The following is a 27585-nucleotide window of genomic DNA, read 5'->3' as shown; positions in this document are numbered from 1 at the left end:
TCATTAAATGTAAAAAAGAGTTGAATCTTATATCACGACTTTCACTATACAAACTTAATTTTTAATTATGAATTATAAGATTCAAAGAATTCATTTCAGAGACGGTAGGGAATTTCTGCACTGTTCTATTACAATTGTTATTCAAACACATCATGCTGCATGTTCACCAAGAAAAAGAAGAAGTTGCCATTGAATACACGTATTCAATTAATATTCGCACTGCTGGCGATAAAAGCGATACGCAAAGATGATCATCAAAAATTTTAAAGGTGCTATACCATCCATCCCACACACACACATACAAAATACTATCTTCATGTAGCGCGCGGTGCATGAATTTTATGGCAGTTTCGTGGCATGTCTGTACGTAGTGATTTCGTCGTAAAATACCTGTTTTATATGTATGTATATATACGTAGTCACTATACATACACGGTCTCCACACCTTATCTCGTTCGCGTGTACACACGAATTATACCCGCGTCGCGAAACTCCTGTCCTGTGATCGACCCCACGTCGCGTCGGCAGGAATCTCGATGCTCACGAGGCGTGCAGGTCACGCGTGTGTTCTCGCGTAAGAATACGAGTTCATAATCGCGCTTAGCATCGTAATTATAAACTATTAACTCACCCGTCGTAACTGTGCGCTATTACGGCAGGGCTCGTATCTAGATTCTTAACGTGTCTCTGCAATATATAAGACTAATTGGAAACATTGCGTTATAATGGAACAAGTATAATATTACAGTAATAAATCAAATAATATAGCATGTGTGTTATCAACAGATCATTACAACGTAATGATCAACACATGGATATCTCAAACTAATTAAAAAATAACTATACATTCAAATTATTAACAAAAAATATAGCTAGCATTACGTGTATATTTGGATTCATATTATTTAATAATAACGTGGTGAGATTGGCAAACTTGTTTAAAGTCTTCAATCAAATATAATTTAATAATTATTAAATTTTATTGTAGTTCAATATTCAATAATATAGTGAGACAACGAAACCTCATCAAGATATCAAGCAAGTTTTAAGCATATTCCCTTCAGGATTTCTTGCTATAATAGCGAGCCGATTAAGAAACTTCTACCTTGGATAATAAATCTGCTCATCTATTTCAGTTGAACGCGCTCAACTCTCACTTCTCAGTTTAGTACTTAAACTTCCTCAGCCATACGAATAAACGTTTCAGCGAAATCGGCAGTGGAGTAATTTAGAAAGCTCGTGACATTGCCGACGAGTTTATTTCGGCGCAGAAACGTATTATTTGTATAATATAGCTGTGATATTATTGTCTTCAATTCCATATGAAAGAAATTTCTTGACTACAAAATCTCCCGTTATTATTTTCAACGCAACTACGAAAGCTTAAAGTTTGTCTCTTTTATTATTATATCGTGAAGTTTCTGTAATATTAAAAACATTCAGTTCTTTGCGAATCATAGCAAACTAACATCTGCGAATTATTATACAATTTCCAACTTAATTTTATTTAATTCATATACGCGTGATTTTATCTGTTTAAACCAAATTCTCTTGTACAATATATTGTTGCATACTGCTTACAATGAAAATATCGCAAGTTATTTGTCAACAAAATTAAATTTAAATAAATAAATATTTTTCAGACTTTAGTATTTAATATAATGCCACGAGGATTCAGTAATGGAATCGCGCGATCGTCAATCACACGTTTACCCGAAATCACTTTCGTCCGAGTTGTTCTCCGCATGTCGCTCAAGCCACGATAAACGCTCTTGCGAGTGTGAGACCCAATGATGGAGCGCTCCACAAAGCTCTCGAAGTTGCCGTCGCAACTTCGGACTTTATAGCCGCGCCGCGCCGAATTAGCCTCGCCTCGTTTCACAGCGTGGGGTCAAGTAGAACACCGGAGGAGGTCTGGATATATAGATGGTCACGTAAGCGTTAAGTGGCTGATTCCACGTATTACGATAACCGCGACGAGCCGCCTCGATAAGCTTTCGAAGGTGCCTGTCGACGTTCGCGATCCCGAACGTGTTTCCTTTCCCGTATAACTCTCCTTGCACGAATATCTCTTCCGAATTAGACCACAATCGTTATTTATCTCGCACAATCTTGCGTTCCCTCTTGCGTAGAAACGCCATACGCCTTTTCAATCTCTTGAGATTTTATACGCTCGGACTTGTGAGAAGAACGAGGACTAACGTAGCATTTCAAATTGGCTTCTGTATGCTCTGTTTTAAAAAGATTTGCAAACGTTGAAAATGTTCCTCAGTGTTTTCAACGACTAATACACAAGCCATTTGTTGTTTAAATTTGACTAACAAGGAAAACGCACTTTGTGAGTTACTGATATTTATATAACATTCACAAATAATATCTGTCTTAAATATGTAATTAATAATATTAAATAAAGTTTTATATCTTAAATGTAAATTGTTATTGTATTATGTATATTGTTATTATTATATCCATTTTATTATTAAATTGTTAAATTTATTCATAATTTCCACATTATTTCTATTTTTAAAACAATACGTATTGCACAAGAATAACGCTTTATTCAAAAGATACGGTTAGTGATAATAAAGATAACTCAACAACAAATCGCTTTTTTATCATTTTCGGAGCAACAACAAAAAACACGATATGTGTACAAAATACGGAAAGGCTTACGTGAATCCTCGTATTTCTCCAATATGTCTGTGAACACAAACGACTACCAAACTAATAAGTCACCTGTGTCGTCCACCTGTTACCAGGACTTCACGTTGGATTTTTACTTCCGACAATTTTGGACGGATCCACGACTCGGGTTCAAGCCGCGAACGGGCGTCGAGACGCTCAGCGTCGGTTCAGAATTCATCAAGAACATTTGGGTACCCGACACCTTCTTCGTCAACGAGAAGCAGTCGTACTTTCACATCGCTACCACCAGCAACGAGTTCATTCGCATTCACCACTCGGGGAGCATCACGCGTAGCATACGGTGAGTAAAACAGCTTATAGCTTCCAACCCGTATCATCTACGGTTATATACGTATAAAATGGAATATATATCCGATTTACACAGTAATATTTTTCAACCGTCAGATTTTTTCATTGTAAATCCAAGTTTGAAAGTCATCTAAGTAAGCTCTTTTTTTTCCATCATTATGACGAGGCTTAATTTAGATAATAATAGAAAAGAAACAAGATATGTATATAATACGCTACGTTGGTGAGCAATAGATAAAGGTTAAAAGATGTTTCTTTCTTCGAGCCAGTTAAGTGGATTTTATCCTAAACTGTTACTTTCATCGTCCGAGGGAAAACGTTGATGATATTTTCTACCGCGAGCTCATTGTCCTCCATCACCATAGAACATTCGTGGCACTTCTGGGACCAATTGTGCCCGGCGCGACAAATTTGTTCCCTGTAGCGGCCTCCACCCTCTTCTCGCTTAACACAGCCCCATATCATTCCTCGTATCTATCCCCTTCCCGAGTGCCCGGGAGTGTTCCGGTATTAACGCGCCGGCTATATTCAGACGATCCATGCATACCTAACTTGCACTCCCTCGTGCAATATCGTTCCATTATATTACATCCCCGACTTCCGGATCGGAAGTGCCAAATCGAGCCGCTCGCTGTCGGGGAACGAAAGAAGAATATCGATGAACCGAGCGAGCGCGTGCTCATTTGCGTGAATAATTCTTCCCCGCTTCCAGCGTATAAGTCATCGATCACTGTCCGCACGAATCATGCGAATACATACGTCTGTATCGTTTCGTATAATACGTCTCATCGAAGACGAGAATAGACATGTATTAATGGTACGTCGAATCGATACGGATTGGTTCTTACACGTTAATCCTGACGTGACTCCGGGCGTAATGAGGTCGACTACGAATTAATTCCCGCACATTGATTCAACGTTACTCGGGTGCAAATGGATTGGCTGCGAGAATCCCTGCATTCGTATATCATAAAACATTTTGTCGAGAAGCGATTGTTAAACCGGCTTTATTGAATGTGTTTCAGCTTAACGATTACAGCGTCGTGTCCCATGAACTTGCAGTATTTCCCGATGGACCGGCAACTGTGCCATATCGAGATCGAGAGCTGTAAGTACGCAACGCGCGTGTGTGATGTACATACGTATACTTATACATATTACATATATAGGTGCATACGAACAAACGAAATACTATTTCACAGAATTCGACATTCTCGCCTAGTTCTACTCGACATACTTACTACACATACTTTTGCGCATAACGAAAGTCAGAGAGACTTTCCTTGCACTTCAATATAATTGCATATTACTTTCCAAAATGACAATCGACTCACCGTATCCTTTTGACGTCAATCGTCGAGCACGTGCACGTAATTTTAAAAGAGTAAAACTGTTAAACACAGTATAACGTCAATCTCATTTGATAAAAATAAAATTGAGAAACGACTATCAATTGGTGTATCACTGAAAAAGTCTGCGGTGTCACGTTTACTCTCTAGTTTCACGATTAGCCGTACCTATACCAGTTCTCGCTGAAGCGGATTGTAAAACACGAACGATCAATTTCAGCATGTGAACTCGTGCATGTGAACTCGAGAATAACGCCGAAAGCGATACGCAGAAACTGTCCTTATCGATAGCCGATTGTCGCTGATTCAATGCGATTCAATTGTACATCGCTTTGAACTCCTTTTTTTCAGATAAAGACATAGAAAGACGCTTCTACTGTGTATATTTGCGTCGAGCATTAAAGAAAAGAGAGAACACTTCGTGTTCCCCCCTTTATTACACGCTCACACAGAGAATACTGTCAACTTCCATAACCCCCCCGTCACTCTTTTTTCTCCACTTCTCCCTCTCCTCCCTTCTTCCTCCCTCAACTACCAACGGTCTCTGCCTCCCCTCTCGCCTTTTTCCCGACATCAGATTTTACTTCCTTCTTTCTTTTCTATCTTTCCCTCTCTATCTGTCTATCTGTCTGTCTGTCTGTCCGTCACTCGCCACTTCACACGCTCACTCACACGATCAGTCAGCCACACAAGTGAGAATCACTCCCCCATTCACCTCGTTCACTCACTCGCTCACTCACCCGCTCTCGCTCACACACACTGGTTGGGTTTCTTTTTTTTTATTCCATACACAGTGATTGTACGTATGTAACAACGTGGACTTTTGCAGAGTCGGGCATTTATTGCAGCCCACCCTCCTTTTTCACTTTTCTCTCTCGCAAAGCGCGCGCGAAAATCGATGAATAAACAAAATGTGAACATACATTTTAAATTTAAGCACAAATATGGCAAATTTTTTTTCCTCTGTAAACTTTATTTTAAAAAAGGAGAGAGAAGATGATTCTCTCTGCAATAAATAATGTACCCGCGAATAGTCGGAACCGAAGAGGATGTAATCTCATTTTCCTTTGTCCCACGCAGTTATGATTTAACAATGAAAGCCCGATTCTGCTACTGAGCACAGTGTGCGGTCAGTAATAAGCACCTTAAAAAAGGAGCTTCGATGCGCCGTAACAACGGCCTCCGTATCGATGCGCGCACTATATACGCAACTGTGAGTCGTCGACGAGACACGTCTCGATTAATCGAGTCGCTCCGTTAGACTATAAGCATAGAAATCGTAGGTTGACCAGTGGAGCTGTGATGCGTCGTGGAAACATTCCAGTGCGCAAAGACACATGCGAGAAGATTATCACCGCGTGAGTGAGTGTGAGTGAGTGCGTGCGTGTGTACGTGATGTGTTTGATAGCGCTAACGTTTCACTGTCACGAGCTCGTGTTGATTGTCGTCACTGCTGCAAATTGCACGGTGTGTTAATACGCAAAAATGCGAAAGAGAATTTCGCGAACGCCCTTTTAGAATCGTTTCGCCATTTATACGATATATTTTATTACGCGAACTAATTACCGTTGTTTATTGATACTGGCATTAATAATTCGCGCACACGATAGCAAATTTACCGCGCAAATTGCCTGAATAAGTCAACGCGATACGGTTAGGTTCAAATCACCATTATAATGAAGATTACATAATGAATAATTAGAGAAGTATGCATAAACACTTGCACTTAAAAACCATTATATTTGCAGAGGTGCCAGTGGAAGATTTGTAAGAAAAACATTTCAACATGTTAAAAATAGTTAACGTAAATAATTGCGTGCTTCTCATTTGACGTTTTTGATCGTCGTTCCACAGGCACACAGAAACGTTCGAACCCGCCGATTTATTCAGGATGATGGAAAAAGTTTGACTTCAACTCGCCCCCGCTAAAAGATCTATATTAAAACTCAGTCGGTCGTGGAATAGGGTCGAAGGGTCACCGGAAGTCCGACGTACGAGATACCTACCGCAGGGGGAGTCGACCAAGTTGGTCGATTAGTTTCGTCGAGTAGAAAGCTCGGACTTTCGTGGGCGCCCTTTCGTCCTTAATTGGTCGGACTGCTCGAATACGAGTTATTGCGATCGTTATAAGTTGTCGCGATACATTCCCATCATGAATTACCGGAGAATGCTCGCGCAAATCGCTAAACTTTCGAGATGATTCGAAAGATTTACAGGCTCCCATTAACTTTTATTCGAGTTCGACTGAATCTTTGTCGTTTTCTAATTGAAGTTCCGCGACGAAGTAAACAGACAACTAAACTACGGTTAAAGTTAACCAATGTCAATAAACTCGATCATTAGAAAGATAAATATCGCTTTATGCCGTAAATGTAAATCGTTAGATAGATCATTAGATAGACTGATAATGATGGTTTATTATAATATTATTTTCTGAGGGCTTTTTTAAAGACATTTCACACACACACACATTCACTAATTTTAGCATATTCTCCGCTTAAAAACTGTCAAGCTAATAATACTACGGTTCTCATGTAATTCAATTCTGTGATTGACCCAAACTCTTGGTTTCTATTTATAATCGTATAGAGATTTGATTTGATCGAGAACGTTTCCGCGCGTGAATTCTGCCTGAAACGTATCACGGCTGATCTATAAAAAGAAAAGGCATCAGAAAGGCACCGAATTTGTAGAACTCTGGAGAGTTTCTTGATTAGTTTCAGATAGAAAAGTGTCGGGTCACGAACATCGTTTCGCTCTTAACTTAGCCATTAAAAGAGATATTATTACCTCTCACCGTATCGATTTCCACACGATATTGAACAAGGATAGTTCACGAGTATTTTTGCAATTGCCAATTTCTCACGGTCTCTCTTTCACTGTATATGAACAAAATAAAATTACTCTCATCTTATCTCATTGTCAGTCTCGTGTTTCACCGAATCGCGGATATCGTAACAAATCGTACACCGTCGTAACAAAGGGTAAGAGCAGACGTGCAATTTGCAGTAATCTCAGATCATAGCGGATCGCATATCCGTGCTCGTCGACACGAAACGACTGCGACTCTCATGTCAAAAAAACGACGATTCCAATTCTGCATTTCCACTCGTGAGGTAGCTTCAACTATAAAAAGAAGCGATACCCATCAATTCCAAACTACCAATACGTTTACAAGACACGCTTTGTCACATCCTACGCAAAGACCGTATGCGAACGTATTTATGAGCATCCTCCGAAGGGTCTCCACTTTACCAAGTTACCGCTGACCGTGAGTCGTCACGTCGGTCTTAGCTGAACGCGTGATTTCTCGAAGGTCGCTTGCTCGCGGTCGTTCAACAATAAATACGAATAAATAACCGTGCGCATGTATCTGCCACGAATAACTAAAATATACACGACGTATCCTCTTTCTACACTCTGTCGCTGCCAAATGAAAATGTTTCGCGGATTACATACGTGCACACAATAATAACAATCGTCAAAAAAAAATTCGGCGATATTCAATTATCACTCATCGATAAGCTGCGTGAATTGAGCGAGAATCTTTTTTTCATAGTTCGACAGAAACACTGTAATAAACGTATGTAATCCGCGTATACATGACGAACACATCTATACAGAGAATGGAATCTGTTCTGTCTACAAGATCGGCGATTTCCTGCGAAAGGGACCTACATATGTTCAGGGAGAGAGATCACGCTGAACTAGAATAAACCACCGAAGCACACGCACGATTGTAAATAATATACAAACGAGAGCTCTCGGCGCGCGGTCGCCGTAAATCGATCCCGAGATCAACAACGCGACGAAAGCGCGCTGTTTTTCAAACACTGTCACTACTTTGTCACTCGCCACTACCACTGACCACCACCGCCATCACTTAAACTATCACTTACCAACCCTCCTCCCTTCCGAACCTGAAGGGCCTCCGACATATAGCACTGAGCCTCGTGTCCGGGGACGTAGTAAGGGCCGACGACGGCCAGCCCCGAAGGAGGCTAAATCCAGAAACGACGTGTCGACAATGGTCCGACCGAATTAAAACGCATTGTGCATCTAGCCCAGCGCATGTAAGAAAAGACTCTAATATTACCCATGGCGTACCACGCTGTGGTCACGTTATCGGTATGCCTATATGAATTTGCTTGTGACCTGATTTTTTATCTGCGACTTGTTCCGGTACGTTCCCACCCCCCTCGACCTTACTCGAGCAACTTTTGTACGTATAGTAGAGCATATAGATATTATTTAATATTGTTCGGCAACGGCATGTGTCGGCATGGTTATTTAAATTTTTGGTCCACTCCAGAGCAGGATAAAAAAAATAAGTAAGTGGTACATTTAAAGATATATAGTTCGTGCGAGTTACTTTTCTTTTTCTTTTTCGTAATGACGACAATATTTCATTTGTCTTTTTCGAGATTTTTGGAGAGATTTAACTTCTACGTAAAAATAACATTTAAACATTTTTCAATTTTGCATCAGTATTGACTGTGCTTGACAAGATAAATCGCACTTTTCGAGAATCTACACTCTAGATTATTACATTACGTAAAAGTAAAAGAACCACCACAAGAACGCAATTCCTTCTCGTTGTACATACACACACCAAACAAGCCTGATTAACTGATTCGAATCCTGATTCGAAAAGGCCTCGATAATATTGTTCAACGATAACGTTTGAATTTTAACAGAAGGCGACCGTAAAGCCGGTATGGAAATTCGCGCGTTCCTCGCAAAACACGGAGCATGGAGAATGGAGCATGTAGCATGGAGCATGGAGCATGTAGCATGGAGCATGCAGCACAGCAAGGTGAAATGCGCGGCGTAAAGCATGTAGCACATACATGTAAATCTACGTAATCCCCCGTCCCCCTCTCCCTCCCCGAGCCTGTACGTGTCACTGTAGCATGCCGAGCACAAAACTCTATTTTTTTCTTTCTGCTTCTCCATATCTACTTATACACTCTCCACTCTTTTCGTCTTAAACCTAAACTCGCTGCCACTACCATAGTCCCCGGTATTTTGCTAATGTTGCCGCAGTCTTCCTCCCTGCAGTATTCAACAGCCACCGCCACGGCCCCATTCCCCGTTCTCCTCCGACCTTTTTACCCTTCGTGATGCTTAATGTTGCCCCCAGTGTCCAGGACCTCTTTATTAAAACTTTATAAAAGTATCTTTGTAAAAGTATCAATTTTTATCTGCGCTGCACTTAATTATGCGACGACCATCGGCAGAAATAACAACCGAACGAACGAACGAGCGCACGTAATATTTTTGCAAATCTTATTTTTTTTTAAGCATGGTCATTATTGCTCGCGAACGCGATTTTCTCATTCCGTAATTTCTTTTTTAGTTTCGTTTGCAAGTATAATGAGGGCTTGCAATAAGAAATACAATTAAAAGATGAAAAAGATCAAGTACAAAATGCATCTGATCTGAGATATTATAAAACGTCAGCATCACACTATTCTCTCATTAATGCGACAAGTAAATTTTTTTATGTTGACCGCGGCGAACAAGACCTGACGTTTCCAGAGCTTCGGACCGCTAGTGTTGAACACGCCTGTTGCGAATCGTAACGTCATTATCGGAGTCGTGATTTTGCCGCATGCAGCTGTGTCCACCGTGCGGAATCGCGTCGTAGTACCGAACGTGATAAAACGCGGCGACATTCGAAATCGGATTCCAAAAACAAAAGCAATTAATCTGGCATATTCGGAGGCTTACCGCTTAATCCATGTTTGGCCGATGCTCGCGCAATGTAGCCGCCACCGCGACGGAATGCCACTTTGGTGCCTGGAATGCGGTGTAACGATCGTAATCACCTAAGATTCAGTTACGGAGGAATGTTTCTCGGTGCGGTATGTACGCGCTGGAAGGCCGCGCGGAGGCATTAGAGGGAACAAATAGGCGCGAATTATGATCGATAATCGTCAAAATCCGATCGCGGGATATTCATTGGTTGGGAAGGAACACAATAGAGAGATGAGACTCGCCAAAGTTGCCAAGTCAGCGTGCTGCATTTATCTCACGGTAAATCTGTATTTCACACAGCGAAAAGAGGAATATCATTAATCGACATCGATATCATTAATCGGCATCCCCGCGTGGCCTTGGACGTAGTAACCGCAAAACGTCATAAACGCTTCAGAAGGCATTATTTTACGAAGAATAGAAGATCAACATAAATTAATACAAAATTACAATCTTCTTTATATAAATTAAAAAAAAAAAACAAGATATTCAAAGCCGAAACTTATATAAGATAAAATTATCTCTACTTATACCCTAAATCTCTAAACTTTAATATAAGAAGAGATTCAGAATTCACGACGGCTCTCCTTTTTATAACTATGATATTGGTCTTGAAAATTTTAGAGTACTTTTTTCTGACTTCGGAAAATATAAACGACTATGTTATAGTTAAGACTAAAATGCCTATCTCGATGACGTTTATGATGTAACGGCACGGAGGGCATCCTAAATCGATTCCGCGCACAGAGAGAAATTTATGCGACAGAATTGGATCGTGATGCGACAACCGGAAACCGCTTTAGGTTGCTCGCGCGACAACTTTGCTTCTAATTACTGTACTCCCACGAGGAAACCGCCCTTCCGTCCCAAACTGAACACTACCTCAGTGTCTAATTATTGTATGTTAGAGCGAAGATATTTGTGTTCTTGTTCTCCCGGCAGTTGGATACACAATGCGCGATATTCGGTACAAATGGAACTCCGGCCTACAGTCGGTCGGCATCTCGAACGAGGTGGAACTACCGCAGTTTCGCGTGCTCGGTCACAGGCAACGACAGACAACCATACACCTATCTACAGGTAGATATTCCCCTCTTATTCGTTCTTCCTTCTAAACTTGGTCCAGAAGTTCGCGTGGATAATATATGTATGTATATAAACTGTGTACAAATGTCGAATGAAAACAAATAACGCCATCAAAAAGTGAAATGGCAAAATTTTTTCAACCGCGAAATATTTGCGAATACCAGGCCACACTCACACGGGCGATCACGACTTGTCCAGTTTTCGATGCATGTATATATGTACGTATATATACATGTATATAACAGTATGTATCGAGAACTGGACAAGTCATGTGTGAGCAATATATACATATATAATATGAATCCTGTTTTTACCCGCATCGATGTGCACCGATCACTGTGTTGTCTTTTCGCGAACACATTTAATTATGTAAGAACGAGCTTGCTCAGTGGGACAGCGTAGTCCTACGGCCATTCATTTCGACCGATCGACTGATCGACTCATAGGTTCTTATCTACACTACGGAAGACCCAGACGATAAGTCACGCGTATCCATCGTTCCCAGATTTGGTTTCCTCTTCACTACAAGATGGACGTTGTACTATTTTTTACCCTCACTGTCATTACATGTCAATATATAGATATTAATACTGATTTACAATATTAATATAAACATTTTGATCTTGAGAGTTTCAAGTTTAGATTCCCGCTCAATACGCGAATAATGGGTTTCCACGTCTCTATAACAGATACGTACGCTATACGAGCTATACAAGTTGCTAATGGGTTTCAGGAATAGTATTACGTCCACCTTTGACCTAACATCCACTATCCACAACATCAAAACAATAATCGACACAACGGACTCGTAAATACGGATAATACGCGCCTTCCGCTTCTCGATCGTACCCAACAATCGAGAAGATCGTCCATTACGATCTCTCATTACATGCCAGATATTCCGCCCACATGCTCCTTTAAAGTCAGTTTAATTTTGGGCTCTCGATAGCCTCTCTTCGCAAGGGTATCCCTCATAGAGAAGGACAGAGAGTAAGATAAACTGAGAGAGACAGATAGATAGAAAGAAAGAAAGGAACGAAAATTGTGAACAGAGAGAAAGGGGAAAAAGTGAAAGAGAGCGGACTCGTAAGGTTTGATGGGGGTGCGAGGTAAGTGGAGGCCCCCTCGGAGCTGAAATGCGTTTGAGGGCTTCCGCGAAGGTACGTACCAACCGCGGGGGGTCTCTCTATTTTTTCAGTCGGATACACGATGAGGGACATCCGGTACAAGTGGAACGAGGGCCCAAACAGCGTCGGGGTCAGCAACGAGGTCTCCCTGCCTCAGTTCAAGGTCCTCGGTCATCGTCAACGTGCCATGGAGATTAGTCTTACCACCGGTAACGTATAAACACAACCCCACCCCCCACCACCAACAAATAATTGTTCAACCCTCGCTTTTAACGGCATGGGTAAGGTGGAGAGACACGTGAGCGCTATCCGATGTCCGCAGGTGCAATTGTCGCTCGTAAGAAAAAAAAACCGTCGCAATCCTGTGTACCTTACTTACATTAAAGCCGTCGATCGATCGATCGATCTCTCTCTTTCTCGCGATCTCGCGCATCATATAAGCTCCGTTGCATAGTGGAGCTGGCTGGCATCAAACGGATCGCCGGCTAGGAAACGTTTCTCGCATTCGACGGCGATGAATTTCCTTGAGAAATCATCGCCACATTCCTCCACTTGGTTCGAATGAAACTTTGGGTGAGCAAAATTGTCTTCATATTGCCATCGTGGTGTTTCAATGTCATCTGCTCTACACCAATTTCTCGTGGTGCGAGCAAATTCCCATATGATATTCAACGATGTAGCATACACTCCAGCTGAAGACGATTATAGCATTTGCTATTTTCCTCATGAGTCCCACATTAAGCCTTTCATCTTTCGATATGCTCGAATACTATTCTTTGATTATATCGCAGGTGACGATTAAATGATGTATATACGATCATCCTAATGATAAAATAATATCTTTTGCCTCAATGTATCTTTTCGAGCAATAATGGCGCGCAAGAAATAAATTGTCGCCAATTCCCTCTCGTTAAAACGGAAGAAAGCCATGGGGTTGCAAATTGCAACAGGGATAACTCGATTTTCCATTCTAATCGATTTCTCATTTTTCTCCTATGCAACCACATCTCTCGAATCTCTCGATCGGCGCACAATACACGCCGCCGGTATACTTCATTGTAACGTGCATGCATGCATATCTACACTGACAGACGTACACAATATGAGCACGAGGAGTCGCGCATCAACGATGCGAATTTCACTTAACATCCAGCCAGCTCTGGCGCGCCGTATTTCCGACCGGCGCGGTGCAAGGAATAGAGAGAGCTACTCGCAAACAATGAAATCGCTTTTCCTGGCAAAGGCCAGTGACGGAACGGGAGATCAAGCAAGAAGAATAAACGGGAGCTCGAAGGGAGAAGAGCACAACGAACGAGTGGAAGAGACGGAGAGCAAGAGAGACGGAGAAACAGAAAGAGGAAGAAAAAGAGAAAAAGAGAAAGAGAGAAAGAGAGATGCAAGGGAAGAGAAAGCGAGAAAGAGAGAGAGATAAACGAACAGTGAGGAGGAAGGACAGTGAGCACGGGAGATAAAGAGACATTAAATAGCGCCTCTCCGTCTCCCTGTCCTGACCTTCGATCTTTTAATCGTAGGGAATTACTCGCGGCTGGCCTGCGAGATCCAGTTCGTACGGTCGATGGGCTACTACCTGATCCAGATCTACATACCCTCAGGGCTGATTGTCATAATATCGTGGGTGAGCTTTTGGCTAAACCGAAACGCGACCCCCGCTCGGGTGGCCCTCGGAGTAACCACTGTGCTCACTATGACGACCCTAATGTCCTCGACGAACGCGGCGCTACCAAAGATCTCCTACGTCAAGTCCATCGACGTCTATCTGGGCACCTGCTTCGTCATGGTCTTTGCCTCGTTGCTCGGTGAGTGCGATCGTGTACTCTTCCGTGCCTTTACGTCGCTGCCATTAAGCTTTCCATCCTGCGTCCTCTCATATACTCCGTATAGCTCGGAGCCGTGCCGTTCCAGTAGCGAGCTCGTAGAGTATCGTAGACGGATACTTGTGCAGGGCTCACGTGACAAATGCAAGGGACCCATTTTCCTCGAAATAGTTACTTCGCCGTCGTCGTCGTCGTCGTCGTTGTCGTCGACGACGACGTAAATGTTTGTCAGTCCGAACCTACGTTGAATGGCGAATGAAACGGCGTCTCGCGAAATCATGTTCACCGCGAAGCAACCGCGAGACAAGGAAAGGTCAATGTGGGTTAAGAGAGCCCCGCGGATTTGTTCAATCGATTAGCATACACGGTACGACACACACATTGTTGCGTTTTCACGACCGCGATTGCGAGTATCTCATTAGTCATTACATATACGACATCAAGGTACTTCGCCGTCGCGGTGTTCATAGCCGGGGTTTCCAGGGAAATGGCTTTCTTCCATCTGCACGTGAGCTCTACACAAGTACCGGGAGCGCAAGCATGAGTGAGATTCTCGACGGATGGAAGTGTGGGCTCCGTGAAACCGGGCTACCCGCCCAGATCTTACAGTGGCAGACGTGTCATGGCATTGAATGGTTACGTGTTTTCATTTCCCGTGGATTCTTATTCTTCGCAGAGTACGCCACGGTGGGCTACATGGCGAAGAGGATTCAGATGCGGAAGAATCGGTTCCAAAAGATAGCCGAGAGCATGAAGGCCGCGAGCGAAAATCCAGGACCGCCGCGCGTACCCGGCGATCATGGCGATCATGCGCCTAAGCAAACTGTGAGTAGCGACGGCCAAGATTGTCGTCGTTCCCGAATTTCTTTCTTCCATGCAGAATGTCGTTTTGTATCACCGCGTACGACCAGGAGATCCAGTACTAGCGCTCCCCTGGGCGATTTTTTACACGCTTTCTTTCAGCGAGTAGACGATCGGATCTGTCAAGATATCCAGATGTCCCGATCGTGGCACTATTACAGATTTATGCATAATCGTAGCACTTGTTTTTCATAACTTTATGGCTCCCGAGAGCCGTGTGATATTATATATAAGCATACACATACAACAAATATCATCTGTCTTGCCTACTGTCAACGATGAACGAAGTCTCAAAATGTGAATTCTAAATAACGAAATTATAAACAATAATATAATACTGATTAACGTGGTAATCGCCATTAAAAATTCTTTAATAGACTGCAATAAACGAATCTTTTAATAAACAGCGGTATAAACGAATATTAGAGCTAATCAAGCTCTTTTCTCTCGTCACAAGGGCAGGCTCAACAGGACGAAGCCAAGCATTATCCTCGATCCAGCTCAGCACGTACCATCGCGCAATGTAAATATGCACTCTATCCCTCCCCCCCTTAAAAAAGAGAAATAAAAACGGCAGGCTCGAAAGGTCAAAAGCTAAAAGGTTCTGCGAAATGAATTTCCCATTCGGTCGTGCGACGCGCCGGACAACGTGCTTCGTGCCAACACGGACACGACGCACTATAAATTTTCTTTTAATCTTGGGTATTGTAGACTCCCTTCCTCTCTTGTTCCCTTCCTCTCCGGGAAAACAGAAAATATTAAAAGACCGGAAAAGAAAGAGGACAATGTGGTAGAGCGGAAAGAAGTGAGTAAACGAGCGACAAAGATGAACGGGACGGACGGACGAAGGACGGTTATAAAGTGTCGGATAAGAAGATGAGACGTTTTAATTAATTATTATTACAAAGTTAATTATTCATGTTATCCGGCGGTAAATGCCTAATGACGTTACACGATTCTTTTAATTACATACTTGATACGCTTTTAATTACATTTTGTTTCTTTCAAGAGTTTTATAGTTGCTTTGTTTCGAAATATGAAAAGTGTATTAAAATCGAATCTAATGTCTTTGGTGATTTTCTTAGTATTATACTTTCAAATGCATAATAAAATCTAATTAATATTAAAAATAATAAAACCATCAAAAATATTCTACAATCTTACAGTTTCCTGTAAAAATCCGTAATCATATAATGTTTTTTACATTAATATTAACTTAAAAAAAAGTAGAAATTATATTCCAGTATGCATAATCTCATTTTACATCAAACAAATAGTCTCTTATAACGACTAATGATTATGTACCAGCAACAAATAATAATAATTTTCCCGCATCTCATCCCGACAGTATATCAATTAGCATCACATACACCAGCTTTCAATTAAATTTTCACCAATCCGTTTTGCTTAAGCACGAGCAATCGCACCGCGCGTTTCTACGAACCGCGGTTCTTTTACGAGAGACTTTTCCTATTTCACACTTAAACGTTCCTAAAATATATATAACGGAATAAACTATATATAACAGAGACGCGAGTCGCAACAGCGACATAAAAGCAGGTGAGTCTCTCGAATGCCAATCGCTCCGATGACTAACGTAAAATCGGACGTCACCGCGTTGAACGAATAAAATATACACTGCCCAGTCCTCGGTATCGCATGCCAAACCGACAAAGTTTTACGGGGTAAACCTCGGGTGAGGGACACCCCACGGCGAACTGCCGTGTCTCTTGTAAGTGGTCCCATGTTGTCCAGGAGGTGCGGTTCAAGGTGCACGACCCAAAGGCACACAGCAAAGGTGGGACGCTCGAGAACACCATAAATGGTCGCGCCGATGAAGAATCGGCGGGCGCGCCGCAACATATTATTCATCCTAGCAAGGACATCACCAAGCTCTACGGTATGAGTAGACCATGTACGCACTTTTATAACACTTTTTCAACCCCCCCCCCCCGCCTGGCAAGCTATCAAATAATCGGTTCTTAGCTTGGCAGGCTGTCTATTTCAACGAGCTTCTGAACGGTGGCAAAATAAACGTTACTGTACGGTTTAACCGTCAGCGAGCTCGGAAGGCCACCGGCGTGGTGTCATCGCTTGGATGAAGGGCCTGACAAGGCCGTCAATTGTGGCAATATGGATATCGAGTACTTTGAACTTCGCCAAGACTATGCAATATTCATGGCCGATGATACCACGCGCCTGCGCGGCGTTGTATTATATATATACAATTTCTCTACGCTTGAAACACCGTCCGAAAACGCTTGTCACTGATCATCTCATTAAAAAGCTTTTATGCGCATTTTAAGAAACATTTGTACAATTTATTTTTCAAGCATTACGATGCACTATTAGACGCTTTTTTGTACCCTTTTAAGGTACAACGGCACCGCGCGAACTCGGAAGCTCACTGAAATATGCAATTCTCTTCCCTCACGATCTTGCGCCGCAACCATTCTAAGTCACTTTAACGTTTCTTTAGGCATAACGCCGTCGGACATCGACAAATATTCCCGCATCGTATTCCCGGTATGTTTCGTTTGCTTCAATCTGATGTACTGGATTATTTACCTCCACATCAGCGACGTGGTCGCGGACGACCTCGTGCTGCTCGAGGAGGCGAAGTAGACGACGACGTCGCGGTGCTCCGAATCGAGAAGAAAAAAAAGGGCAAAAGAGCGCGCAGAAGCGAGCATTCTTACGCGTAGGAACGAGACGAGGACCGATTCGCGAAAGAGGAAGAGCGAAAAGCGGTTCAAGGAGGAAAAATCGAGGCGCGCTCGGTGACTACTTCAGGACAGGGGTAGTAAAAAGCGGGTAGTAAAAAGCGAACGACATCCGAGACCAGCCGTACCAGCTCGCGGACCAGAAAGGTGCTCTCAAAACATACGCTTAGGTCCGTCTCGAGAGCACGGTAACCACTTCTCAACTGGAAGTAGTAGCGGACGAATATGGGCAAGCCGTGCGGTCGCCTAGACGCGGAGTAGGACTACTTCGCGATCACCGGCAAGTAGAAACGGTCGAACGAACTCAGACGCCGCATCGCTTTGGCGTGGCTTATCAAACGCGCGTTCTCACTACTTGCGCGGCATCTGCAGTGACTACCGCAATTTCAACCGGGCAACAGGCTCCTGTTCGTCAATCAGCGATCGGGCACGCGTAAGCCTCGGCTATCTTCGCTGTACACGAGGCGTCTTCGTTAAAGACTCAATATATATACATAAATAAATAAATATATATATATATATATATATATAGGTACGTCGCGCGATAGAAATGTATATGTCGCGATGCAAGCGGAACGGCAAGCAGGAGCTCAATCGCGAAGGCGAATCCACGAGCATACATACCATAAAACATTGCCAGTCTAGGTATCTCTAGTTCTTAAACGGAGAAAATACCTTCGATATAAACACTTGTCAATTTAGCCACCATTACATAGTAACATTAACTAACGCTAAGAACAACACCGAGACTCGTCGGTTTAAAGCGACGATTCAATCGAGAGCAGCTTGAGAACGGAAAAATATAGGATTATCGACGTTCGTCGAGGTCGAGGATGAATCGTCGCTCTGACGCCGTCAGCAGCGTTCGCGCGCAGAGAAAACGTAGCGGAAATCGCATGGTGGCATATGTGCGCGCGTGAATGCGAATGAACGAGAGAGAGAGAGAGAGAGAGAGAGAGAGAATGAACGCGAGTATAAAATGTATGAGTGATAGTGCGCACGTGGAACGAAAAAAACGGCGGGAAAGTTCATATTCCAAACGAAGAAAAAAAAACAATGTGCTATCGGAGACTGGTGCGACTTATTATCTAAGTAAGTACAGTAAGTATATGTATATTAACATACATACACGCGCGCGTACGCGGCCACGTTAGGTACGCGCGTACACGCATATTAGACACACGTGCGTGCACACATGCGTACGCAGAACGCAGAACGATCGATGGAGAGCGTTCTACGCGAGATCTACAAAGATATAACGGCGGGGAAAAGCGGAAGGGGATAACGCGACGCAGGACGCCCACGACGAAAGCGGCTCGGGTTTCATGGTAGCGGCCTCACTTCAGCATCCGCATTTATTTGGATTACGGCCAAGTACGAGCCAGATCTCTCCTTTCATTTCGTAGGACTTTTTTACGATTTTTCACGACGCGACTTTTGTATGTTTCTGTATGTGTATGAATCGCGTCGCCGCTACCGAAATCGGTGAACTTATATCGTCACTCGTCCCAGGGCGTCTCTGTACGCGTGTACGTGCGTGTGCACATGGCTCAATCGGGAGTACTCTTAGCTCGTACTACGTAGTCGCGACTGTTTACGTAGGGAAACTCCCGGGACGTATAAATGATTATAGATCGGACGTAAAAACACTCCAATCAAGTCGAGAAAATCGAGAGGGACAGCGGACCAAGGCGAAATGCAGCTCGGTACTTGTATTTACTTTCGCTTGAAGAAAAGCTCTCGCTAAAGAAAAAAAATTGATATATAATTGACATATATATAAAATACTCGTGTCGTACGAATATGGACATATCTTATTTCATCGTATATTGAAAAACAATGGCGGAGAAAGAAACCTGATGAAAATAAATCTGTACAACCGCGATTATTATCCTTAAATAACACTTTATCTATATTGTCTATGTGACAATAGCAAGCCGACGCAGCCGCGCTGGATTTTATCGATTTAATTCGTAGCTAATCCCATCGACATCCTTTATAGTATTTATGCAAGAGATGAGAAAGACAGTGAAATATAATCGCTCTTATTTGCGTGGGTTGCTTCACGAGCTTACAACGGTCTTCTTTTTTCAACGTATTTCGTTGCCCATGTTTTGTCAATTTAATTAACGTTAATTGCATGGCGTTCTACTTTCTTCTCGCGGATGCTGCGCACTCCGCTGCTCGTACTTTCTAAAATCCTGTTCGCCATTACAGACCATCGATCACTTACACAAAAAGTTTCCAAAACCTATACACTCGGAACTTTCTTCTTTGCGCCTTTCGTATATAAGCTACCTAGTAACCAAGCACTTTCTTTTAAATGTAGCCAATTCCTCCTCGACAACGATTGGATTAGATGCCATCTTTTGCTATTGTAATTTTTCCGATCGTACATTTTAATAATTAAATTTTAGCTTAAAACTTTATATATATTAAGCTCTATTTAAAATTCACAGAAGAATAAAGTTTTATTATTTATAATTTTCTTAAAAATTTAACTCTTCAAAACTCCAATCTTCAAGCGCTTGCAATATAAGAACAATTGGGCGACATTCTTTTTTAGTTGGACTTCTGCTGTTTATGATTTAGGAGAAGTGTGGAAAACTTCTCTAGAACATTTTATATACATATATACATGCAAGCGCTCTCTTTTTACTGGCCTTCTCTCTTGCCCCTCGGACGTAGCGGCTGACTGCAAGCTGGGCCGTGGAAGCTTGCCATTCAGGATATCGACCAGCTGACACGCCCAACCCACCCTCTGACTCTTTCTCATCCCTTCTGCCGTCGCTCTTACTCTTCCTCTCCCCATTCTCGTCCTCCATTCTACTTCGCAATCGCCAAATAGTCCGTTTACCAGACGCCACTGTCAGTCGTGCATTTAATAAGGAGATCCCTTGCCTTAGCGCGCTCCGCGAGAATTCATTATGGAAATATATAAGTAGTCCGTAGTTCAGGATTCTGCCTTGGTCCGCTATCCATCTCAGATATTCGAGAGAAACGAAAGAGGGATGGTCATATTCGAGCGTCACGTTTTACCAATGCGAAAACGCTGAACCGTATGATTTTTATTAGATGACATTGGTCAAACTTATCGACTCGAAAAGAGAGAAGAAAAGAGAATTAGGAATTCTCAGTATAAGCGATTACGTGATACATTCGGTCTGTTAAGATACACTATATACCTAAATTTAATTGGTAATTCTTTCGCCGAGAAAAAAATACTTAAATTTTACGTAAAAATCGAAAGAGAAAAATATAAAAGCACTTCAAGTCACTAAATCGTCGAAGCCGTATAAAGTTGAAAGCACTAGTTTATATCGATAGATTTTTTTTAATACTCCATTAAATATAATTCCCTAAATAATATGATAAACGTCATCAAAACGATATTCAAAAAACATCTAGCGATTGATAAATCTCTTAGGTATGTTAATGAAATTTAAAATCGATATCGACAAATCTGGAACGAATAATTCATGTCTTATAAGTTAGTAGTAGACCTAAGTGAGCGGAACCAATTCTAAATAATATTTTTATTTGGTGCTCATTTGTTGCTAAAAAGTTGCCAAAGAAAAAAATTTGTTGTTCTAAGTTTTCTCAAAAAATGATGTTCCGCGAAAGGAAGATTAAGTTAGCGGGACAATATACATATAGCAATAAAATTGCACATAATCGGGACATATTTTGTGAACAACAAATTAGCAACAAATTCTTACGTTATTGTTATATGCAATTTCGTTGCTATATATATAGGTATATATATTGTCCCGCTAACATATCTTCCTTTAGCGGAACATCATTTTTTAAGAAAGCTTACAGAGCAACAAATTTTTTTCTTTAGCAACAAATGTGCAACAAATAAAAATATTAGTTAGAATTGGTTCTGCTCACTTTGTTCCGCTAACTTATAAGACATAAATAACTCTAGGACCATAAATAAGGAGTGACTAAAAATTCTCAAGTATCTATGTCAATTTTACATTCCCATAGCGTGGATCGTACTTTAGGATTACAATTTGTGACCGGTATAATTTCGATTCTTACGTTGTCGCAAATAAACAACAGCGGTGATTTTTCAGTGTTCACGACGTCGAAATTTCGAATCAGCGAAATTATACCGGTTCGGTTAATCGCTGTACGTACTTTTAACTCTTCCGTGTAGAAGATTGCACGCGCGCTCCGGCTTTCTCGATTTTTTTCAGACACCGGCGCGATTACACCAGACCCGACAGACTTACCATCTCGCGTATTCGCGAGATTCAACCGTGATAATTCGCCCATCGCGGGTACAATCAACCGCGGCATTCCGTTCGCGCGTTAATTCAGCGACTTATTTCGCTTTCGCGTTTTCCGCGCCGAACACTCGGGCATCCGGTTCTCAATCGCGGTAATCACGCGATAATTCGAATAATGGCGGCGCGCGAGTTTGTCGTGCGCGAAAAGGCGCAAATCGCGTGTCCAGCCCTCGTTCGTTTCTTTCTTCGGCTGCGCTCGTACATAATATATAAGTATTGATACATTTCTCCACGTCCGCCCCAACCGGAAGCGTTGTGTGCAATTTATATAACTGTACATCCGTTATCTGCTCGGAGTCTCTATAATAACGGGAGAGCGAGAGGGAAGAGAGAGAGAGAAAGAGAGAGAGAGAGAGAGAGAGAGAGAGAGAGAGAGAGGATCTAACTCGTTTTATTGTTGTGATATATTCTATGGTAACTATATGCATTTATTCGCGCGTATGGTGACATATACGCGTGCCTATTGTTTACGCTGAATCTTTCAGCTGGGCGGACAAACGGCGGGAATTGGCGTGTCCACGATCAAAGACGGTGGAGAAACTCTTCCTTAGATAGACATACAGTTAGGTGTAAAGTAAAGCAAATAATTAAATAATGTAATAATTAATTAACTTTACGGATAACGAAATAATTAAAGTAATAAAACGCGTCGGGTGCATCTCGCGATACAGAGCGTGCAAGCTTCGAAATCGCGAATGAACGATATTCCTTTCGAATGCGCGATACTAAACTAATTCAATTGTTAATGTAATGATGATCGATTATGAACGATGCTGTTATAATTCAGAATGATCGATTACGCATTAATTTCTTGAGAATACATGACGCGCATCCGCTGCAATTTTTTAGATGCATTCTTTATTCATTTATCACGTTTATTCATTATGACGCTATCAAGAAAATTTTGTTATTAATATGTTATTTATATAAGATATTCGTAACGCTCAAATAAATTTGTAACATATATACGTTTGCTTGATCTCAGTAAGTATTCGAAGTTAGGTAACTTCGCTGATCCAACGTTGAAGATTTAGTAGCAGAAAACTCGATAATTAAGCGCATTCATCTACGATAATTCAATCGCTCAATGCGATTTTTTGTGCCGAATTATAAAAAAGAAACGCGTGCAGTGTAAGCACAAATCGACATACGCACGTTATATATGGGACGCGCCAATTCCCCGCAGACGTCACAATCGACCATTATTATTATTAGTCACTGAAAAATTTTTATTACCTTTATTATTATATTTATTACCGTTAACATTATAAATGACCGTTTAAAGATTTACAATGTTCTTTATCCTCTGGCAGGATGACTACTTGCGTTATCGGCGGGCACTTATATCGCGTATAACATTACCAAATAGATGAAATCGTTATATAAAAACAAAGAGCACCGGCGCGCAGGTATCTCGGGATATAACTCGGGATATGACAAGAGAGAGATACAGAAAAAAATACACAGAAATATTAATATTATATATAAATCGATCACATTTTGTAAATACGAGTTTTATACAGAGCATTGTATTCGTTAAACAAAGAGAGTACCTATTGCGAAGTAATATATATATATACATATTATATATATACGCAAATGTAGTGCACACGAAAATGTGACTGTTCGCACGTATTTAGGTAAATCACTTTTAAAAGTATAGGAAAAAGAGAAAACCAAAGTAGACTGGAAGAACGTCGGGGGCCGAGAAGTTAGTGCGTACGTTCATTCGTTCGTTCGTTCGTTCGTTCGTTCGTTCGTTTGTTCGTTCGTTCGTTCGTCCGTACGTTCATTCGCAGCGAATGTAGGTCATAAAAATCGACAATTTGATTACTTGCTGACTATCTACTGCGTAATGAAAGATTCGGAGTATCCTCCGTGATCGCCGACGAAGACGACCAGAAGAGTCGATCTACATACGCTCGTATGAACTCTTTGACATTTATCATTATGCGTAGATAAGAACGACGACGTGAGAAAATACCACGTGGTCGAGCTCTTTATCAATCCATCCACATATTATGCATTTGCGATCATAATTGTTCGTCCGCGGACGTAAACGTAAAAATTGCTCAAAACATGGTTGTCAAATCATCAGCAGATGTGTACAGGTACAGAGATCATGAATAATTTATTTGAATTTTATAGATACATTCACACATCGATAAGACTTTAGTATTATATCTATACATATATCAACGCGTATAGAAACGTGAAGAATCTATCGCCAATCGGAATAATTTACCTCATTTTATCTCACAATCAGCTAGCATTATCTCACTTCATGAAACGATCATAGTTACGAGAAATTATCGACAAAACGAACGCTCACGTCGTTCGGTCATCTTTGTCGCGAGCGAGAAACTCTTCTGGGCGGCACGCAACACGGCAGAATCGCCAACGGTGTATGTACTCTGACAAGACCACGACAGTTCAAGCCGCGTTGTAACGAAAACTGCCAACTTCATATTGCAATATACGTTTTAGTCAATCGTGGCGATGCAACCAAAAAAACGACAGGAAACCGGAGCGAGCGGTGCAACCATTTCGGGTGACAACGAGAAACGTTAAACGCCGATGTAACTCTGATCGTGTCGATTGGTCAATTTGAATTACTTCGCGAAAGATTCGTACATGTTAAATTGATGGATCGAACAATTGATTTATCATTGGTAGATAAGCAAACCGTGTCACCGCTCAACCGATCGCATGCGCACATTCCGTGGACTTTGATTTTATAATTCCAATTACAAATTCTAAATTCCATAAGTTAGAAAGTTATTTTTAATTTAAGCGAGGAAGGCGTGGGCAAAGCATTAAGATTGCTCATTATTTAACATTATTTAACTTTACTTGACAAGTATTCTATGAATATAAATATACCATATTGCATATAATGAAATTCGTTGCGTTATATAATCATAGATAATTAAAAAATTGTTACGGTGATGTAGTTATTTTATTATTCGCGCAATGTTTATGTCAGCATCGCGAATGGCTGTATAAATATCAGAAGTAGTTTAAGTCTTTACGGAATAAGTAAGCGAACGATTGAAGCGAGACATTCTACCATATTTATCAAACGTGGTTACAGAGCGATAGCGCTACGAAAAGACACGAAGGAAACGAAGTTGATCGGGAAGCATTTGGGAGAAATTGGGGAAAGAGAGGCTTGTGGAATTGTCGAAACGGAAGATATGTGATCGTGATTTACTCGTGCCGCAAGCGAGAGACGTGTACGTGAACTATGGCATAGCGATCGTTTGTACTTAACCAGTCCTAAAACGCCTCTCGCTTGTCGCCGGAGATTCCGCAGTTTCGTACCAACTGCTTCCGATATTTCTCGCAACCGCCGTTCACTCGAGATAGTTGAGAATTTCGAGCGGCATCGAATCGAGAGCTCGACGGATTTCAGGGATGCAATCTTCAGTTATCGCGGAATTGAGGTCGTTTCCCTTCTCCGGCGGGGGACTCGCGCACTTGTCATGCATCGCGATCAAGAATCGCTTCGCGAACTATCTCGATCGCTCTCGAGATCGGTGAGAAATGCAAATTCGACGAAAAGTGCGGCGTCCCCTTATGGGCGAGAGAGAAAGAGAGAGAGAGAGAGGAGAGAAAGAGAGAAAGAAAGAGAGAGGAGTCGTCTGCGTTGCTTCGCGAAAAGCGGGAAAAAAGCGAGGATCGGCGAACGCGAACGAAACTCTGAATGAAAGAACGAAGACGAAAGTGTTGGCGCGAAGACGAGTCGTCTCGACGAGAGTACCAAATTCTAAAATGTATTTAAAGACACACGCTAACTGCATTATACTGTAGAAACGTATTCTACGAAAACGTAAACTGTAAGAAAGACAAATGTAGATACACATGTACCCGAGACACGCATACACAAACACGGACACGCAGCCGTTGCACGCATACACAACAGGCACATACACAACATACACGCAACACGTACCGAACATCTAAAAATACCCTCTAGATCGGGCGATTAACATCTCGAGAAGCGATTATATATAATTAACGATATATACATACTTATATATATACGGCACTTGGTAGACAGGTACACGTACCGAGTATACCTACACTACCTGCAACTTTCTACTCGGCTGCGACGCCGATTGTGCGAGGTAAAAAATAAAGAGTGAGAGCGCGAGAGTGAGAGAGAATGAAAGAGTGAGAGAAAAACAGAGAAAGAGAAAAGCGAAAAGTCTGACGTAAAAAATCGATGTAACGGTGGGGGAAGAGACGTGTAACGTTTGTACGGCGCGCAATAGTGCGAGTATACGCATAATAGCTAGGCGTAGACTAATAGGTCCGGAAATACGAGTGTCTGTCGTAATCGGGAGTGTATCCGTTCGTGTAAGAATGTCCGCGTGTCTACTACACGTACTACGGAAAGTACGTGCGTGAGAATCTCCGTGGTCTGTAATTCCCATTGCGGGGAAGTTCCTGTTCCTCGAGGCAGCGAGACAAAAAGAAGAGGAGGAGGAAGATTGCGGGGGAGGAACGATGACGAAGATGACAAAACAAACTTATCGAGATTTTGTAGATATTATATCCGATTCGCGCGGGGGCCCCGCCAGATCTGCCCGAAGCCACGCTGACACTTTTTCCATCCCCGAAATACGCACGAATACAGTCTCGCGAGCGAACCAAGGCTATGATATACACCTGACAGTTTTACCATCGAGAATCGTTCTAAGAGCGATGACCGATCTCATCGAGCGCTCTTCCTTTCAGCTCTCTGACTAAACAATCACTGTACCGACGGTTCCTCTACTTCTAACGGCACATTTAAAAAATGTACGTAGTGAAAATTCGACTGATTCGCACCGAACGTGGACCTCTAGCGTTTATCGTATCTAAAGTAAAATACTACAAATGTTTTCTAGCAACAGAAATAATTGATAATTAATACTTATCGACGCGAGTAAAGATCGACAAGAAAAGAATTGCATTTTGAAATTGTTACAAATTTAAAGAGAGACGTTAATTACGATAGAATAATAGATAAAAATCGGTCATTTAGAGAGTAACACGTAATTTTTAACAAACTTCCTCGCGTTAACGAACGAAAGAATCGCACTATCACGAGAGAATCTTCACCGTCGCTTTTTTTCTTTCTTCGAAAGAAAAGCGAGGCAGCAAGATGAAAGAGTGATACCGTGTTCCAATAAAAACGTCCATCTTGGAGCAAGAAGGAGAAGGAAAGTCGCTTTGAAAAGAGTAAAACTTTCGAGTGTGCATCAGCCTGAGCGAAATCTGACGTAAGAAAAACATTACCGACGCGTAAAAATGTGGAAAGCGGAAGAACATCTGCTAATAGAGATGGGAAGTAGGTCAGATCCCGGCAAAGCGCCCTCATTTACGATTAGCCGCGCGCTATTAAGGCCATTTTTTGTAATATCCGAATAAAATGCATGGTCGATGATGACGTACGAAAACTTACCTTTTCTCTACGATCGAACGACTCAACCTTCGGGGACTCGGGGACTCATAACAAACCGGTGTCGTCGGAATGTGTGCTGCTCAGTTATATACCGTTTGGC

General features: G+C 41.9%; 1 protein-coding gene across 5 annotated transcripts in view; it reads left to right on the top strand.

Annotated features, from left to right (window-relative positions):
* Nucleotides 1-27470, top strand: part of LOC112467290 (gamma-aminobutyric acid receptor subunit beta) — a 77540-nt gene extending 50070 nt beyond the window's left edge. For 2 of the 5 annotated variants that reach the window (XM_025035837.1, XM_025035836.1), the window contains exons 4-10: nucleotides 2760-2986; nucleotides 4020-4102; nucleotides 12388-12525; nucleotides 13849-14133; nucleotides 14828-14976; nucleotides 16771-16927; nucleotides 17492-27470. In XM_025035837.1, coding sequence (XP_024891605.1) covers nucleotides 2760-2986; nucleotides 4020-4102; nucleotides 12388-12525; nucleotides 13849-14133; nucleotides 14828-14976; nucleotides 16771-16927; nucleotides 17492-17637 — 1185 coding nt within the window. In that variant the 3' untranslated portion in view covers nucleotides 17638-27470. Of the gene's footprint in view, nucleotides 1-2759; nucleotides 2987-4019; nucleotides 4103-12387; nucleotides 12526-13848; nucleotides 14977-16767; nucleotides 16928-17491 lie in introns of those variants that run through there. The other 3 variants (XM_025035835.1, XM_025035834.1, XM_025035838.1) reach the window with 2 other exon arrangements.
* Nucleotides 27471-27585: the final 115 nt, after the last annotated feature.

The sequence above is a fragment of the Temnothorax curvispinosus genome, unplaced genomic scaffold, assembly GCF_003070985.1.
Source record: "Temnothorax curvispinosus isolate PA1 unplaced genomic scaffold, ASM307098v1 QBEX01017148.1, whole genome shotgun sequence".
Classification (NCBI taxonomy): Eukaryota; Metazoa; Arthropoda; class Insecta; order Hymenoptera; family Formicidae; genus Temnothorax; species Temnothorax curvispinosus.
This window is presented reverse-complemented; position numbering and strand designations above follow the sequence as displayed.